The 18,167-nt window shown below is 37.7% G+C and overlaps 1 protein-coding gene across 4 annotated transcripts in view; it reads left to right on the forward strand.

The window, feature by feature from the left end:
* Window positions 1–18,167, forward strand: part of PTPRA (protein tyrosine phosphatase receptor type A) — a 123,103-nt gene that overhangs the window by 27,463 nt on the left and 77,473 nt on the right. For 2 of the 4 annotated variants that reach the window (XM_081033893.1, XM_081033895.1), the window contains exon 2: window positions 12,033–12,111. In XM_081033893.1, coding sequence (XP_080890019.1) covers window positions 12,079–12,111 — 33 coding nt within the window. In that variant the 5' untranslated portion in view covers window positions 12,033–12,078. The remainder of the gene's footprint in view (window positions 1–12,032; window positions 12,112–18,167) is intronic. The other 2 variants (XM_081033896.1, XM_081033894.1) reach the window with 1 other exon arrangement.

Here is an 18,167-nt window from a genome sequence, read left to right on the forward strand (position 1 = left end):
AGTAGTTAATTCCTTTTGTTCTTTTTTGAATATAGTATACAGTCAGTCATCCCTCAGTCTCCACGGGGCATTGGTTCCAGGATTCCTCTTCCTATACCAAAATCCTCAGATGGTCTAGTGCCTTATGTAAAATGGCATATGAAGTGTGACAGTAAAGTTCATGAACTTGCCACCGTGCGCTTACATTGGCAGCACTGTACAAACAGCGCTGTAAGGTTTCATAACCTGTGTATATCAGTGTCTCACAGCTGTGTTCCTGTCGACGTGTGGCGGTGTCTTGCTGAGTGGTGTTCATTATTGTTGCGTGTTTTTGTGTACCATAGAGAGAATGTCTGAGCTTGAATTAGAGCAACGAACAACCATTAAATTTCTTGTTAAACTTGGCAAGAGTGGAAGTGAAATCAGGGACACGTTAGTCCAAGTTTATGGGGATAATGCCATGAAGAAAATGGCAGTGTACAAATGGATTAAACATTTTTCCTTTTTCTTCTCCTCCTTCTCCTTCTCCTTCTTCTTCTTTTTAATTGGGGAATATTGGAGCACAGTGTGTTTTTCCAGGACCCATCAGCTCCATGTCACGTTGTGTTTTTTTAGTCTAGTTGTGGGGGACGCAGCTCAGTTCCAAGTCAAGTTGTTTTCAGTCTGGTTGTGGAGGGCGCAGCTCACCGGCCCATGTGGGACTCGAACCAGTGACCTTGGTGTTATGAGCACCGCTCTCTAACCAAGAGCCAACTGGCCACCCACTGGCAGCTCAGCTCCAAGCTCAAGCCGTTGTTTTCAATCTAGTTGTGGAGGGTGCAGTTCACTGGCCCATGTGGGAATCGAACCAGCAACCTTGTTGTTAAGAGCTCACACTCTAACCAACTGAGCCATCCGGCCGCCCTTAAACGTTTTTCTGAGGGGAGAGAATGTATCACTGATGGAGAGAGGTCAAGGCAGCCAGTAACTAGCAGAACTGATGAAAACATTGCGAAAATTCATCGAATTGTTCATCAAAATCGTTGGCTGACTGAGAAGCATAGCAGACTAAGTAGACATTGAGAGAGAAACAGTTAGGAAAATCTTTACTGAAAATCTTGGCATGAGAAAAGTGTGTGCAAAAATGGTCCCGAAGGAGCTCACCGATGAACAAAAGCAAAGGCGAGTCGAAGTTTGCCAAGTACTTTTGGAGAGGCAAGACGATGTTTTGGGCTGTGTTATCACCAGTGATGAAACGTGAGTGTGTCAATACAACCCTGAAATAAAGCGTCAAAGTGCACAATGGAAGTCAGCCAGTTCTCCACCACCAAAAAAGTTCTGTCAGTCCAAATTAAGAGTCAAAACGATGTTGCTAACCTTTTTTGGATATCAGAGGGATTGTTCATTATGAATTTGTACCACTGGACGAACAGTTAGCCAAGTTTATTATTTGGAAGTGCTGAAAAGGCTGCGTGAAAAAGACGAAAATGACCTGAACTTTTCACTAACAATTCATGGCTCTTGCATCACGACAATGCACCAGCTCACACGACACTGTCTATGAGGGAGTTTTTAGCCAGTAAACAAATAACTATTGGAACACCCTCCCTACTCACCTGATCTGACCCCCAATGACTTCTTTCTTTACCCAAATACAAAGGAAATATTGAAAGGAAGACATTTTGATGACATTCAGGACATCAAGGGTAATACGACACAGCTCTGATGGCCATTCCAGAAAAAGAGTTCCAAAATTGCTTTGAAGAGTGGACTAGGCGCTGGCGTCAGTGCATAGCTTCCCAAGGGGCGAACTTCATTGGTGACCATAGTAATATTCAGCAATGAGGTAGGTAGCACTTTTCCTAGGATGAGTTCTTGTATTTTGTTTTCCGACCTCGTAGTGTTTGCATATAACCTCGTACATACTCCCGTATCTTGAAGTCATTTCTAGATAATTTATAATACCTAATACAGTGTAAATAGTTGTTATAGTCTATTGTTTAGGAAATAATGATAAGAAAAAAAGTCTGTACATGTTCAGTACATACACAACTATGGTAGGCCTAGCTATATAGTAAGTCAGCAACAGTGTAACCCCCCCCCGCCCCCAAAATTTTTGATCCACAGTTGGTTGAATATGGAAGGCGGAGTAGTTTGTGTTCCATATGTTAATAAGCATTTGGGTTGTTTCTTATTTGATTCTCGTACGAATTAAAGCTGCTACCATATTTCCCCCAAAATAGACCGGGTCTCATATTAATTTTAGCTCCAAAAGATGCATTAGGGTTTATTTTCAGGGGATGTCTTAATGTTTCTTGTACAACAGTCTACATTTATTCAAATACAGTCATGTCATTTTCTTCTGGACCATCATCATAACGTACTAAAGGCGTCCGTCTGGCTGACATCTTAACTGGGGCTTATTTTCAGGGTAGGTCTTATTTTCGGGGAAACATGGTAGGAACAAGTGTGTACAAGTCTGTGTGAATATATGTTTTAGTTTCTTTTGTGTCAGTCTTAGGAGTGGAATTGCTGGGTTTTATAGTTTAAGTGTATATTTAACTTTGTAAGAAAGTGCCAGATTGTTTTCCATAGTTATATGCTTTACATTCTCATTAGCGGTGTGCAAGAGTTTCAGTTCCTTCATATTCTCTCCACTACAGTGGTACCTCGGTTTTCGAATGTCTCCAGTGATGAACATTTCGGTTTATGAACACCGTAAATTTTATGGATCTGTGGTATCATTAGATAGTAAAATTCATGCTAAATTTGCAGTTTTCGGGGTTGATTTTAAAGGTCTGGAATGGATTAATCCATTTTGCATTACTTTCTATGGGGAAACCGCACCTTGGTTTTTAAACGTTTCAGAACTCGAACCGTCTTCCGGAACGGATTATGTTCAAAAACCAAGGTACCACTGTATTTGGTATTGTCAGCCTTTTACTTTTTAGCCATTATATAATGTGTTTCTGGTGGTGTCTCATTGTGGTTTTCATTTACATTTTCCTAATGACTAGTAATGTTGGGCATCTGTTTATGTGCTTATTGGCCATTTATATATTTGCTTTTTTAAACCTGTTGCCCATTTTTTTGTTGTATTATTATTTGTTAATATTATTTTATACTTGCACTGTGGGAGTTCTTTATACAGAGGGTGCCAAAAAAATGTATACACATTTTAAGTAAGCAAAAAAAACTATTAAAATTGTAATACTCATTATATACCGATAACAAAAGATCAATACAAGTCACTCTTGACTTCTGCAGTTACAAGAGGTGCTCAAAGCAGTTACCATCATCATAATTTTAATACATTTTTTTCCTGTCTTAAAATATGTATACATATTTTTGGCACCTTTTGTATTTTGGATACAATTCATTAATCACGTATAATGTATTACAAATGTTCTTTCCCAGCCTTTAGCTTGGTTTTTTGTTTTATAGTGATGTCTCTCAAAGAGCAGAAAGTTGTAATTTTGGTGAAGTCCAAATTAATCACTTTTTAAAAATAGTTCATACTTTTTGTGTCCAATCTAAGAAGTCTGTCTAATCTGTGGTAAGCAAAGGGGTCATCAGGGGTCTTAGGACCGCCCCCCCCATGACCCACACTCTTGCACAATTTTTTTCCTGTGAGGGTGGACAGGACCTGTGAATATGATGAGATTTTACTCCCGTGATTATGTCACATTTACTTAGAAAAGGAATATTAAAGATGTAATGAAGTTACTAATCAGCTGGCTTTGAGTCAGTCAAAAGGGAGATTATTCAGCTAGGCCTGATCTAATCACGTGAACCAATATTATCTGGGTGGGAAATCAGAGTCAGCAGAAGTCAAAGGATTTGAAACATGAGAATTAAACAAGAGGGAAACTTTTTTTCAATTGTTGGCTTTGAATATGGAGTGGTCCATATGGCAAGTATTATACATGGCCTCTAGCAGCTGAGAATGGCCCATGAATGAGAAGTGGTAGCAAAGGAAGAAGTGGTTGTGGGACCTTAGTCCCACAACTGCAAGAAACTGATTTGTGCCACAACCATGTGAAATTGGATCCATGTGAAAAGGATCCTGAGTGCCAGATAAGAACACAGCCTGGCAAACACCTTGAGTTTATCCTTGTGAGACCCTGAGCAGAAAACCAGCGACCCCGTGCCTGGGCTTCTGACCTTGAACTCTGGTAATTTGTTATGTAGTAATATAAAATTTATACGTGGTCTCAAAACTGTGAAGTTTCTCTTATGTGTTCTTCTGCTTGTTTCTTTTATAGTTAGGTCTAGGACTGGTATCTTTTCAAGTTAATGTTTGTGTATTGCATAAAACTAAGGGTCAAAGTTCACTTTTTTTCATATGGGTGTCCAGTTGTTCTAGCATTGTTTATGGAGAATAGACTCCCCAGTCTATTCTCTTGTTTTATGTGTCTGTCCTTATACCCATACTGTCTTCTTCACTGTCAAGTAGTCTTCCAACTTCTTTATAAAGTTGTTTTGGCTATTCTAAGTTCTTTGCATTTCTATGTAAATTTTATAATCAGCTTTATATCTTTTAGTTCTGCAGTTATTTTCCTAGATCAGGGAATTTTTTTTTTCTGTGCAGCATTTTGGATAAATTTTTCTGATATATTTTCTAGTTTATTCTCTTTTCAGCTATGTCTTCTCCAGTGGTTAACCCACTTATACAATTTTAGATTTCAGTGACTGTGTTTTACTCTGGAAGTTCCATTTTGTTGTTTTGTTTGTTTTATGTCTTAAGGTTTTGATGTTTATATCTTGAATCATTGTTAAACACACTTATTTTATAGTCTTTATGAAACTGTTCTGTATTCTTTTTTTTATTTTATTCTTTTTTTTTTTTTTATTGGGGTGAAACTGTTCTGTATTCTAAATCCTATGCATTTTGTATTGAGAGTTTCCACAGTGGTTTTACTTTTGTTTCTACTAGAGATATCTAGGGGCATCACTGGCATGGGCTAGTTTTGTTAATTCCCAGGTGGTGGTGGTGGTGGTGGTGGTGGTGGTGTCGGTGGTGTCCTAGATCATACAATAGTGTAAACTTAGACCTCAAGTTTATATGAAGCATATTTCTATGGTTTCAAATTCTCAAGGGGAGCCTTTCTTTCCTCTTACCCCACAGCTCCAACTGAGGCAGACAAGCGTTCTGGTCTTATTTATGCCGTGGATTTTTTACTTTTTCTTTTCTTTTTTTTTTTTTTAATATTTTATTGGAGATGGGGAACAGGATTTTATTGGGGAACAGTGTGTACTTCCAGGACTTTTTTCCAAGTCAAGTTGTTGTCCTTTCAGTCTTAGTTGTGGAGGGCGCAGCTTAGCTCCAGGTCTAGTTACCGTTGCTAGTTGCAGGTGGCACAGCCCACCATCCCTTGCGGGAGTTGAACAGGCAACCTTGTGGTTGAGAGGATGCGCTCAAACCAACTAAGCCATCTGGGAGCTCAGCAGGCAGCTCAGCTCAAGGTGCCGTGTTCAATCTTAGTTGCAGGGGCCAGAGCCCACCCACCATTCCTTGCGGGACTTGAGGAATCGAACTGGCAACCTTGCGGTTGAGAGCCCACTGGCCTATGTGGGAATCGAGCTGGCAGCCTTCGGAGTTAGGAGCATGGAGCTCTTAACTGCCTGAGCCACCGGGCTGGTCCCCGTGGATTATTTTCCTTGTCTATTTTCACTGAGAACACAGACCTCAGAGGGCCACAACTTTGCAAGAGGTCTTGGATCCAACACTCCACCTTTTTCAAGGACCTTTTCTACTTTTCTCCTGCTTTCTGTCTCCTTTTCTCCACTTCTCCTGGTCACTGAAGTGTCTTAAATGCTTCTGGGGCCAGTACAGTGGTCAGCACATACGTCCAGCTCTGGCTTTTGGTTCACTCTTTGTTTCATGCCACTGGCAGTTTTCTCTACTTTCTTGAGAACTTAGCTAAACTTTTCAAAGGATGTTAGCATTTATCCAATATTTCTAGATTTTAGTAGCTGAAGAGTTTTGGTAGTTTTTCTAGATTGCTGTATTGCCAGATAAAAAGGTGCGTGCTTTAAAGATTGAGTTTAATGTACAGAAATATTGGGTGTCAGCCAAGGAATAAAATTACTTTTTACATATTCATTTATTAATTTCTATTTTTAAAAGCCAGCTCCTCTTTAAAAAAGAGACCAGGAGCCTGATTTTCCTGTCTGTTTCCTGAGGAAGCAAAAAGGCAGAAACGTGGTGAATAGCAAGAACAGTGATTGCTATAGTAAGAATGGGACTTCCTGGCAATGGCTCTATTAACAGTAGGAAATGGAACCATGACAGTGTCTCTTTAATTTGCCACAAAGTTTTGTTTCCCGTGTTTGGTGTAGGAGTTTCTGCTATATTAAGGAATTACTCTTCCAGTTTATTTTATTCATTCAGTCAGACAGTGATTACTGTCACTGGCTCTGTACATTGCACTATACTTAAAATTGTCAAACAATTTATAAAACTCATGATAAACTTCAAACAAGACTTTGAAGCTTTCTATTTAGCTCCTTCTAGAGAGAAGCCATTTTCCTCATGTGCCTATTGATGTACATTGGTTATAGGTCCTATTCAACCAAGGGGTGAGGGCATAGGTTTTGGAATAAGATATACCTGGGTTTGAGTCTCAGTCTAGCCACCTACCAGTGGCTTGGCTGTGGACAAGTTGTTTTACTGCTCTGTGCCACAGTTTCTTCATCTGTAACCTGAAGCATCTATTTGCTGTGCTTGTTTTGCAGGTAATTTTAAATAATGTACGTTATACAGTTTGACACGTTGCCTGACACATAAGCACGCAAAAAGTGGGTAGTACTATCCTGATTCTTGTTGAGCTGCTGCTTTTTTTTTTTAACTTTAAGTTTTTTATTTGGGAATATTGGGGAACAGTGTGTTTCTCCAGGGCCCGTCAGCTCCAAGTTGTTGGACTTCAGTCTAGTTGTGGAGGGCGCAGCTCACTGGCCCATGTGGGAATCGAACTGGAAACCCTGTTGTTCAGAGCTCGCGCTCTAACCAACTGAGCCATCTGGCCACCCCGAGCTGCTGCTTTTTGATGTGTCTGATTATCTCTATTACGCTAGTGTAAAAGTAATTGCGGTTTTTGCAACTATATTTAACCTGTTAAACCGCAATTACTTTTTTTTTCATTCTGAGTAATACTTTGTTGTTGTTGTTGTTGTTTTTTTACTTAGACGTTCATCATTTATATCCCTCACACTGTAAACCTCCCCCTCCCCCATCCCCCCTTCCACTATCCCTCCGACATGGCACCGAGCCATCACATTATATGTATAAAATTATAGTTGGCACTCATTATTGTTCAGCTTCAGGTGTACAGTACATTGATCAAGCATCTACATCTTCCCTGAGGTGGTCTCCCAAATGGGACCTGTGTCCATCAGATACCCTACAAAATCTTTACAACATTATTGATTACGTTCCCGAAATTATTTTTCAAAAACCCTGAGGCCATTTTGTGGTTACCAACTGTTTTCTAATCCCCTCACCTTTCCCCTTATCCCCACCCCCCCGCCCATCTAACAACCCTCAGTTTTTCCTCTTTGTCCCCAGAACTGTTTCTGATTAGTTCATTCACTTATTCTTTTCTTTAGATTCCGCATATAAGTGAGATCATATGGTACTTGTCTTTCTTTTTTTGACTTATTTCACTTAACATAATGTTCTCTAGGTCCATCCATGTTGTTGCAAATGGTAAGATTTCTTTCTTTATGGCTGCGTAATACTCCATTGTATAAATGTACCATAGTTTCTTAATCCAGTCATCTACCGATGGGCATTTCGGTTGTTTCCATGTCTTGGCTATTGTGTAAAGTGCTGCATTATAAACATAGGAGTGCATACTGATTTTTGCATTGGAGTTTTGGATTTCTCCAGATAGATGCCTAGGAGTGGAATTACTGGATCATAGGGTAGTTCCATTTTCAGATTTCTGAGATACCTCCATACTGTTTTCCATAGAGGCTGCACCAATCTGCAATCCCACCAACAGTGCACAAACGTTCCCTTTTCTCCACATCCGCGCCAGCACCTGTTGTTTGTTGATTTATTGATGATAGCCATTTTGACTGAGGTGAGGTGGTATCTCATTGTGGTTTTTATTTGCATTTCTCTGATGGTTAGTGAGGTTGAGCATTTCTTCATATGTCTGTTTGCCATCTGTATGTCCTTTTTAGAAAAATGTCTCTTCAAGTCCTCTGCCCATTTTTTAACTGGGTTGTTTGTTTTTTTGGAGTTAAGTTGAGTGAGTTTTTTATAGATTTGTGATATTAACTCCTTATCAGATATATCATTGGCAAATATGTTTTCCCATTCAGTAGGATCCCTTTTTGTCTTATTGATGGTTTCCTTTGCTGTGAAAAAACTTTTTCGTTTGATGTAATCCCACGTGTTTATTTTTTTTCTTACTTCCCTCGCACGAGGGGATATATCAGTAAAAATCTTACTCCGGATAATGTCTGTGAAGTTTCTTCCTATATTTTCTTCTAGATATTTTATGGTTTCAGATCTTACATTTAAGTCTTTAAGCCATTTTGAATTTATTTTTGTATATGTAAACCGCAATTACTTTTGCACCAATCTAATAATTGGTAATCAGCCACTTTGTTTGCATCTTCCAAGATTTGACCAAGTTGATTGTTTCAAAGATCCAAGCAACATTCATTGGCCTTGAAAAGCAGAAAAAGAACCCAGAAAACATAAATGAAGCAGTTATTAAAGCATTGAATAGTAATGATCATTATTATTTATGCTTCATAAGGAATATGCTCCATGTTTGCCTGATCCTCTATTTAATACATTTTAAAATTTACTGTTTTTCGTTTAAACCTTACTATCAGGTTCAAGAATAAGCTAAACTAAAAAGAAACTGATGTCTTAGAATAAAAAAAGAGTCAAATGAGTAGGGTATACCATTAATTACCACGGTGGTGGAATTTTCTCTGTACTAGTTAATTTTGAACTAGGGGAAAGACTTAAAGGAAGAAAGAGCCCTTTTATATATTGCTTCCAGTGTGTGTTCTAGGGACGCTGCTATTCTCTGTGGATATTAGTTAGACAGGTCTTACCCTCAAGTATCTTACTGTTAATTGAGGGAGGCCATAAACAGTTGCAGTAGTTTGTGTGACAAATACTTTGCTAAAGATAATGATCGACTCTGGTGGCAAAGAGAGAGGAAGGAATTGGGACAATTAGGATTTTGGGCTTGGCAAGGGGGTAGACCAGAGTTGACAAATTGTGACCTGATGACAGTTTTTGCACAGCCCACAAACTAACAATTAATTTTACATTTTTAAATGGTTGGAAAAAATCAAAAGAAGTATATTTTATGATATGGAAATTATATAAAATTCAAATTTCAGTGTTCATAAAGTTTTATTGATTACAGCTGTGCTCAAATTTGTTGTGTGTGGCTGCTTTTGTGCATTAGTACCTGCACATATGCTTTTTTGAGGAACTCCAGCAGTTTGATTATGATTCACCCTCTGTGAATTTGGGCACATTGTTTACAAAATGTACCAATTTTTCCTGCCATAAGAATATTTGTTTAGGAACAAAATCTAGTATAAAGGTCTCCTTTAATGGTTTATTTTTTTATTTTTTTTATGTTTCAATAATAGATGATAGTTAAAGAATACTTGGATAGTACAGAGATTGCACCATTGTTAACATTTGGGTTTATTTATTGGGAGTCTTTTTTTTTTCCCCCAGTGTTTTTTGTTTCTCCATCAGTATAAATACCTTTAATATATGTGCCAGTTGGGCTCTCCAGGAAGCTGACTGAAGTGAGTAGGAGGGAAAAGGGCTTATTCATGCAAATGTAAAAGGGGCTACAGACCTGGAAAGCTCAGAGGGCCATATGGCGGGCCTGACAAACTCAGTGACCAAAAAACCACACAGGATGGTCGGATCATAAATTCCTAACTGGGCAGGTCTTGGTGGGTATTCACGTCCCAGGTCTATAGCTTCCTCAGCAAAGGTCAGTCTTCTCCTTAAGCGAGCTCTGTCCAGTGTTCTTACACATCTAGGATAACATGCTTTTGAAATGTCAGAGTAATTTTCTTTTCCAGATGCCTCGAGGCACGACCCGGTACCAGAGCACAGGACCACGAAACTCCTCATTGTTATCTTACTGCCCGCATACCATGTATTTACTGTGAATGTTAAATGTTAACTATCTTGTACTCACCAATGTGAAAGAAGTATGTATCCCTCCATTTTACTCTTTATCCAATCCTAGAGGTTTCCCTGCTTTGCTTTCTCCCGCCTCTTTAATCTACCACCAGGGAATTTCATGTAACCTTCCTTACGTTTTCTCCTTTGATTCCATATGTATAAAAAGAACTGACAAACTGCTAGTCTCCAGAGCATTTTCTCAGTCCGATGAGATCTTGCTTCCGGGCATGTCTTCAGATTTGGTTCAAATAAGCTCTTATAAAATTTTTCTATAGCTTTGGACTTTCTTTTGTCGACATAGGGGAGTAATGCCTGTGAGGAAAAAAGAACAGTAGGATTGGGTATGGGAAGCCACCAGATTGTACTGCACACCTGACAAAGTCTTTGCCAGCCCATATTACCCAATCGAGAATCAGCACCTCTCCAGATGGAAATGCTAGGGCCTTGGACCACTACATTGCCCATTCATTGGGCAGTCAATGAATGTCTTTGTATGAAGTTCTTTACTATATTTAAGATTATTTTCTTTGACTAGATTCCCAGAAGTAAAACAGATTGAAATATGTAAACATTCTGAAGACCCTTTTTGTTGAAAGGGGTTGTCTTCTACAGTGTGTCACTGCAAAGTATGAGCAACCTGTGGCATCACGTCCTTAACAGCTTTGAGTCTTGTTTTCTTAATCTTGGCTAATTTGTAGCTGGGAAATGGTGTCACTTCTCTGTTTCTGATCTACAGTTTCTTATGGGGTTTAGTGAGTTGTGAATTAACAAATGTGGTTCTTAATCCTCAGTCCTCAGATCCAGAGGAGTGGAGAACATAATGATAAGAATGAGGGCTTTAGAATCAGATTGACCAGATTCTGATCCTGGCTCTGCTGTTTATCACTTTGTGACCCTAGACAAGTCTCCATTCATCAGGTTATTCATTTGAATAATGAGGATACTGTTTCCCCGAAAAGAAGACCTAGCTGGACAATCAGCTCTAATGAGTCTTTTGGAACAAAAATTAATATAAGACCCGGTATTATGTTATATTTATTATATTATATTATATTTTGTTATATTTTATTATTTATTATACTTATTATATTTATTATATTATACCCTGTCTTATATATAGTAAAATAAGACCGGGTCTTATATTAATTTTTGCTCCAGAAGATGCATTAGAGCTGATGGTCCGGCTAGGTCTTATTTTCGGGGAAACACGGTAATGATAGCATCTGCTTTATTTTGAGGGTTAAATGAGGTAGAACACACAAAACAGTAATGTCAGGCCCATTGCATATGCTTAAAAGTTAGGTATTATTTCAATATAAATTTGATTATTTTAGTACCTTAAGAATTAGAATGTGACAGAACATTTAATTGAGACTTACTCTTTTTCCAAGAGAAAAAAAACTGAGGCTTAAAGAGGTTAATAAATTTGGCTTGGGTCACAGCTAATGAGTTACAGAGCTTGAATCTGATAAGTCTTTGACCAGTGCAGGGTTTTTCAACCTTAGCATTTGGGGATAATTCTTTGTTTTTTGAGGACTGTCCTGTGATTTGTAAGACAATTAAAACTAGCGCAGACATTGCCAAATGTCCCCTGGGGGCACCTAATGGTACATAAACAAAATTGCAGTGGAATAGTCCAAGTTTGGTGATAAGGGAGGAGTGTTCTATCTTGTCTCCAATGGAAAGACGTAATTTCTTGTTGAATCCCATTTTCATGAGCTTTTCAGTGATCTAAAGTACTTTAAGATGGCGCTTTGTCCTGTGGCTTCTGGAATATTCAACAGGGTTCTATGAAGCATCTTGTTAGAGTGTACTCCTTTCCCTGGGAACAGTCCATGCATTTAAATAGGGCTATTTTATCTTTCTAAAGATTTTTTCTTTTTAGTTGCAGGTGACACAACTTAAAAAAGATATTTATGGAATTCCAATGAATGGCGATGGATGATGCAGTTCAAATAACTAAGGTAAGAGAAAACCAGAGCTGTGAAGAGGCTTTGTCACCCAACTTAGTGTCCTCACAAAATAAAGCTAAAATCAGATTTTCTCCCATTCCACTTTATTTCCTATAAAAGTAACTTATTTTTTGTGATTAAAAACATACAATTGTCCTTTAGGATGGTGACTCTCATCCTGGTCATGAATCCAAAACGTGAATACAGTATGTCTTTTCATTTATTAAGGTCTAGTTTGATTACTATTTCATCAGTGTTTTCAGCATATAGTCCCCAACATGTTTTGTTAGATTTATACCTATGTATTTCCTCTTTTGGGGAGTGACTGTAAGTGGTATGCTTTTAAGTTTGTTTTCCAGTTAGTCTTCTAGCATATAGAAATATTATTGATTTCTCTGTGTTGACCTTATACCTGGTGACATTGCTAAACTTACTAGTTCCAGAAGTTTTTTTGTAGATTCCTTGGGATTTTCTTTGTACCATGTTTCCCCCAAAATAAGACCTAGCCGGACCATTAGCTCTAATGCGTCTTCTGGAGCAAAAATTAATATAAGACCGGGTCTTATTTTAAAGTAATATAAGACCCGGTCTAATATAATATAATACAATACCGGGTCTTGTATTAATTTTTGCTCCAAAAGATGCATTAGAGCTGATGGTCCAGCTAGGTCTTATTTTCAGGGAAACACGGTAGGTTGTCATGTCCACTACAGTTTTAGTTCTTTCCAATTTATGGAAATTTTAATTTCTTTTCTTGCTGTATTGCACTAGCTAGGACTTGTGGTATGTGTTGAATAGGAGTGGTGAGAGCAGACATCTTGGTCTTGTTAATGATTTCATGGACAAAAGTAATCAGACTTTAGGCTTCTTTTTTTTGTTTTTTGGGTTTTTTTTTTTTATTTTTAAGATGCCTTTTATTACACAGAGGAAGATTCCTTCTATTCCTACTTGGCTGAGAGTTTTTCTCATGAATGGGTGTTGGGTTGTGTCAAATGCTTTTTCTCAATCAACTGATAGGATCATTTGGGCTTTTTCAATCAGTGATTCACATTGATTTTTTAACAAATTGAACCAGCCTTGCATTCCTGGAATAAGCCTCAGTTGATCATGGTGTATTGTTTTTATATATTGATGCATTTCGGTTTGGTGATATCCTCTTGAAGATTTTTGTTTCTATCTTCATGAGGGAAATTGGTTTGTAGTTTTTGTTTACTGTCTGGTTTGTTACTAGGATAATGCTGGTATAAAAAGAGTTGGGAAGTGTTCCCTCCTCTTATATTTTTGAAAGAGATTGTGGAGAATTGGTGTTATTTCCTTCTTTGAATGTTTAATGGGATTTGCCAGTGAAGCCATCTGGGCCTACAGATTTATTTTTCAGAAGTTAAACATTTCTTTAATAGTTGTGGGAATTTGGGTATTGTATGATTTTTATCTAAATTGTTGAATTTCTGTATGTGGAGTTGTTCATGATATTCCCTAATCCTTTTAACGTCTGTGATATGTATAGTGATAAAGCCTTCTTTTTTAAAGTTGTGAAGGTATGTTTTAGGAATGAGGATGTGGTCTGTCTTGGAGAACGTTCCAGAAGCTTGGGAAAAAAATATCTAATCTGCTATTGTTGGATAGAGTATCCTTCAAACATTGATTAGATTTGTTTATTGATGGTATTGTTCATCTGTATCCTTGCTGATTTTCCATCTGGTGGTTTCATCAGTTACTGAGAGAGGGTGTTGAACTCCCAAACTACAATTTTATTTGTCTAGATAAATTCTGCTAGTTTTTGCTTCATGTATTTGGAAGCTCTGTTCTTTGGTGCATACACATATAGAATTTTTATGTCTTCCTGGTGAATGGGCCCATTTATCAGGCCCTTTGTCCCTGATAGTATTCCTCACTCTGAAGAATACTTTATCTGATATTAATATAGCTACTTCAACTTTGTTTTGATTATTTTCATGGTATCTTTTCTAAATTTTGAATATTAACCTCTATCAGATGTATCGTTGGTGAATATCTTCTCTTATTCAGTAGGTTGGTTGTCTTTTTGTTTTGTTGATGATTTCCTTTGCTGTGCAAAAACTTTTTAGTTTCATGTAGTCCTGTTTGTTTCTCCTTTTGTTTTCTTTGCCTGAGGAGATATATCCAAAAAAAAAAAAAAATTACAGCAATGTCAGAATTTACTGCCTATGTTTTCTTCTAGGAGTTTTGTGGTTTCAGGTTTTACATTTAAGTCTTTATCCTTGTATATCGTGTTAGAAAGTGATCTGGTTTCAGTTTTTTGCACGTATCTGTTCTGTTTTCCCAACATCCTTTATGGAAGAGACTTTGTTTACCTCATTGTATATTGCCTCCTTTGTCATAGATTAATTGACCAAATAGGTGTGGGTTTTTATTTCTCGGCTCTCTATTCTGTTCCATTGATCTCTGTGTTAAGTTTTTATGCCAGTACTATGCTGTTTTGATTCCTATAGCCCTGTAGTATAGTTTGATATCAGTAGTGTGATACCTTCAACTTTGTTCTTTTTTTTTTCAAGATTGCTGTGGCTATTCAAGGTCTTTTGTGGTTTCATATAAATTTTTGGATTATTTTTTCTAGTTCTAGTGAAAAATGCCATTGGTGTTTTGATTGGAATTGCCTTGAATCTGTATATTGCTTTGGATAGTATGGACATTTTAATGATGTTACTTCTTTCTGTCCATGAGCATGGTATATGCTCTCATTTATTTGTATTTCTTCACTTTCTTCTGTGTCTTAATTTTCCAAATACAGGTCTTTCACCACCTTGGTTAAATTTATTCCTGAGTGTTTTATTTTTTAAATGCAGTTTTAAAAATTGCATTGTAAATGGGATTGCTTTCTTAATTTCTCTTTCTGATAGTTTGTTATTGGTATATAAAAAATGCAATTGAGGGCCGGCCCAGTGGCTCAGGTGGTTAGAGCTCCATGCTCCTAACTCCGAAGGCTGCCAATTTGATTCCCACATGGACCAGTGGGCTCTCAACCACAAGGTTGCCAGTTCAATTCCTCAAGGTCCCACAAGGGATGGTGGGCTCCACCCCCTGCAACTAAGATTGAACAAGGTACCTTGAGCTGAGCTGTCACTGAGCTCCTGGATGGCTCAGTTGGTTGGAGCACTTCCTCTCAACCACAAGGTTGCCGGCTCAACTCCCGCAAAGGATGGTGAGCTGTGCCCCCTGCAACTAACAACGGCAACTGGACCTGGAGCTGAGTTGCACCCTCCATAACTAAGACTGAAATGACAACAACTTGAAACTGTGAACGGCACCCTCCACAACTAAGATAGAGAGGACAACAACTTGACTTGGAAAAAAGTCCTGGAAGTACACACTGTTCCCCAATAAAGTCCGATTCCCCTTCCCCAATAAAAATCTTTTAAAAAAATGCAATTGATTTTTGAATATTAATTTTGTATCCTGCTACTTTATGAATTCATTGATCAGTTTTAATAGTTTTTTGGTGGACTCTTTAGGGTTCTCTATTTATAGGAACATGTCATCTACAAATAATGACAGTTTAACTTCTTCATTTCCAATTTGGATGCCCTTTATTTCTTTTTTCTTGCTGATTGCTGTGGCTAGGACTTCCAATACTATCTTGAATAAAAGTGGTGAAAGTAACATTCCTATCTTGTTCCTGAACTTAAGGAAAATGCTTTTAGCTTTTTAGCTTTTAGTTGAGTATGATGTTAGTTGTGGGGGTATGTTCCCTCTATTATGTGGAGGTATGTTCCCTCTGTTCCCACTTTGCTGAGAGTTTTTTTTTTGTTTTGTTTTTGCTGAGAGTTTTTATCGTAAATGGATGCTGGATTTTGTGAGATGCTTTTCCTGCATCTATTGATATGATCATATAGTTTTTATTCTTTGTTTTGTTTATGTAGTGTATCACATTAATTGATTTGCGGCTATTGAACCAACCTTACAGCCCAGGAATAAATCCCACTTGATCATAGTGCATGACCTTTTTAATGTATTGTTGAATTTGATTTGCTAGTATATTGTTGAGGATTTTTAGTCTTTATCCTTTTTAAACCAATTCTGCTCATCTTTGTCTTTTAGTTGGTTTATTTAAACCATTTATATGTAATGTAATTATTGATATTTTATGTTTATTTTTGCCATCTTATTGGTTTTTTGGTTGTTTCTTTTTTCTCATTTTTGTTCTTATGTTTTCCCTTTCTTGTTTTCCTTTGGGTTGCTTGAACATTTTCTTAGTATTCCATTTTGGTTTATAGTGTTTTGAGCATATCTCTTTGTATAATTTTTATATGATTCCTCTAGAGATTACAATATATGTGCATAACTTTTCACAGTCTACAATACCAACTTTTTACCACTTTAATTGGAAAGTAGAAACCCTATCACCTTTTAGGTTATTTTACCTTCCCCCCTTTATAATGCAGTTGTCTTAAATATACCTCTATATACATTGAGAATTGCAAGGCAATGCTATAATTTTTACTTTCAACCATCAAACATAATTTTTAAAACTCAGGGAAAAGGACTGTTTAATTAGTGTATGTGTGCACATGTATGCATACACATGTATAAAATATGTATGTATGTATGTATGTATGTGTGTATTCTGTATTCCTTTCCACTGTTCTGTATTCTTGATGTTAGAGGTTTCCTTCTGTTATCGTTTACTTCCTTTCTGAAGAAATTCTTTTAGCCATTCTTTTGGAGTTGGCCTACTGGTGACAATTCTTAGTTTCCTTCATCTGCCATTGTTTTTATTTCACCTTCGTTCCCAAAGGATATGTTTACTCTGTATGGAATTTTGGCTTGATATTTCTTTCAAGAAATATCAAGAAATTTGAAAAATATTATACATTTCATTGTAGCTTCTATAGTTCCTGATGAAAAATATTTTTTGAGTTGTTGTTCTGTAAGTAACGTGTCATTTCTCTGTAGCAGTATTCAGGATTTTGTCTTTAATTTTCTAAAGGACTTTGTCTTTTTTTAGCAGTTTGAAAATTTGTATCTTTAATAAAGTTTGGGAAATTTTCAGCCATTGTTTATTCAAATATTTTTTCATCTCTGCACTTTTTCTTCTCTCATTCTTGGGATTCTAACAAATGTTAGATCTTTATTATAGTCCCACAGGACTCTGAGGCTCTGTTTATTTCTTTTTAAATCTCTCTCTGTTGCACAGATTGGACATTTTTTATTGATCTGTTTCTAAGTTCATTGTTTCCTCATATCATTTCCATTTTGCTCTTGAGCCCGTCTAGTGGGTTTTTTCAGTATCAGCTATTGTATTTTTCAATTCTAAAATTTCCATTTGATACTCTATAAGAATATTCTATTTGCTGAGTGTTTAAAATTTCTTGTTTGATAACTTTGATAATAGTGTCTTTAAAATCCTTCCCCCCCCTTTTATCCACCTTTCCCCCCACTCCGGTTCAAGCCCTTGTTTCTCAGTCTAGTGTAGGACACAGCTCCCTGACCCATGCTGGTATTATGAGTCTTGCTCTCCCCCTGGCTGAGGTCTGCCACTCACGGCAGCTCATGGCAGCTCTTGCCGGCTGCCGGCACTCATGCTGGCTGCTGGCCACTCATGCTGGCCACCGGCTGCTCCTGGCAGCACATGGTAGCCCACACCAGCCTCCGGCTGCTCACCACAGCCCAGCTCCAGAGAGAGCCGTTGTTCACAATCTTAGCTGTAGAGGCGCAGCCCACTGGTCCATGTGGGAATCGAACTGGTGATCTTGGTGTTAGGAGCACGGCGCTCCAACTGCCTGAGCCACCGGGCCGGCCCCAAAATCCTTTTCAAATAATGCCAACATCTCTATCATCTTGGTGTTGGTATCTGTTGATTGCCTTTTCTTCATTTAAGTTGAGATTTTCATGGTTCCTCGTATGACACGTCATTTTGGATCACATCCTAGACGTTTTGAGTATTCTGTTTCCTATTTAAAAGTTTATATTGAACAGGCAGTCCACCTGTTTAGGTTTAGAACACACATACTGGCTCACTTTCGTTTGCTATAGTTCAAAAGTCAGACTAGTTTTCAAAGTCTTGCTGTGCTGTTCTGGCCTGCCCTACT

The sequence above is a fragment of the Rhinolophus hipposideros genome (genome assembly GCF_964194185.1).
Source record: "Rhinolophus hipposideros genome assembly, chromosome: 22".
In the NCBI taxonomy this organism is placed as follows: domain Eukaryota; kingdom Metazoa; phylum Chordata; class Mammalia; order Chiroptera; family Rhinolophidae; genus Rhinolophus; species Rhinolophus hipposideros.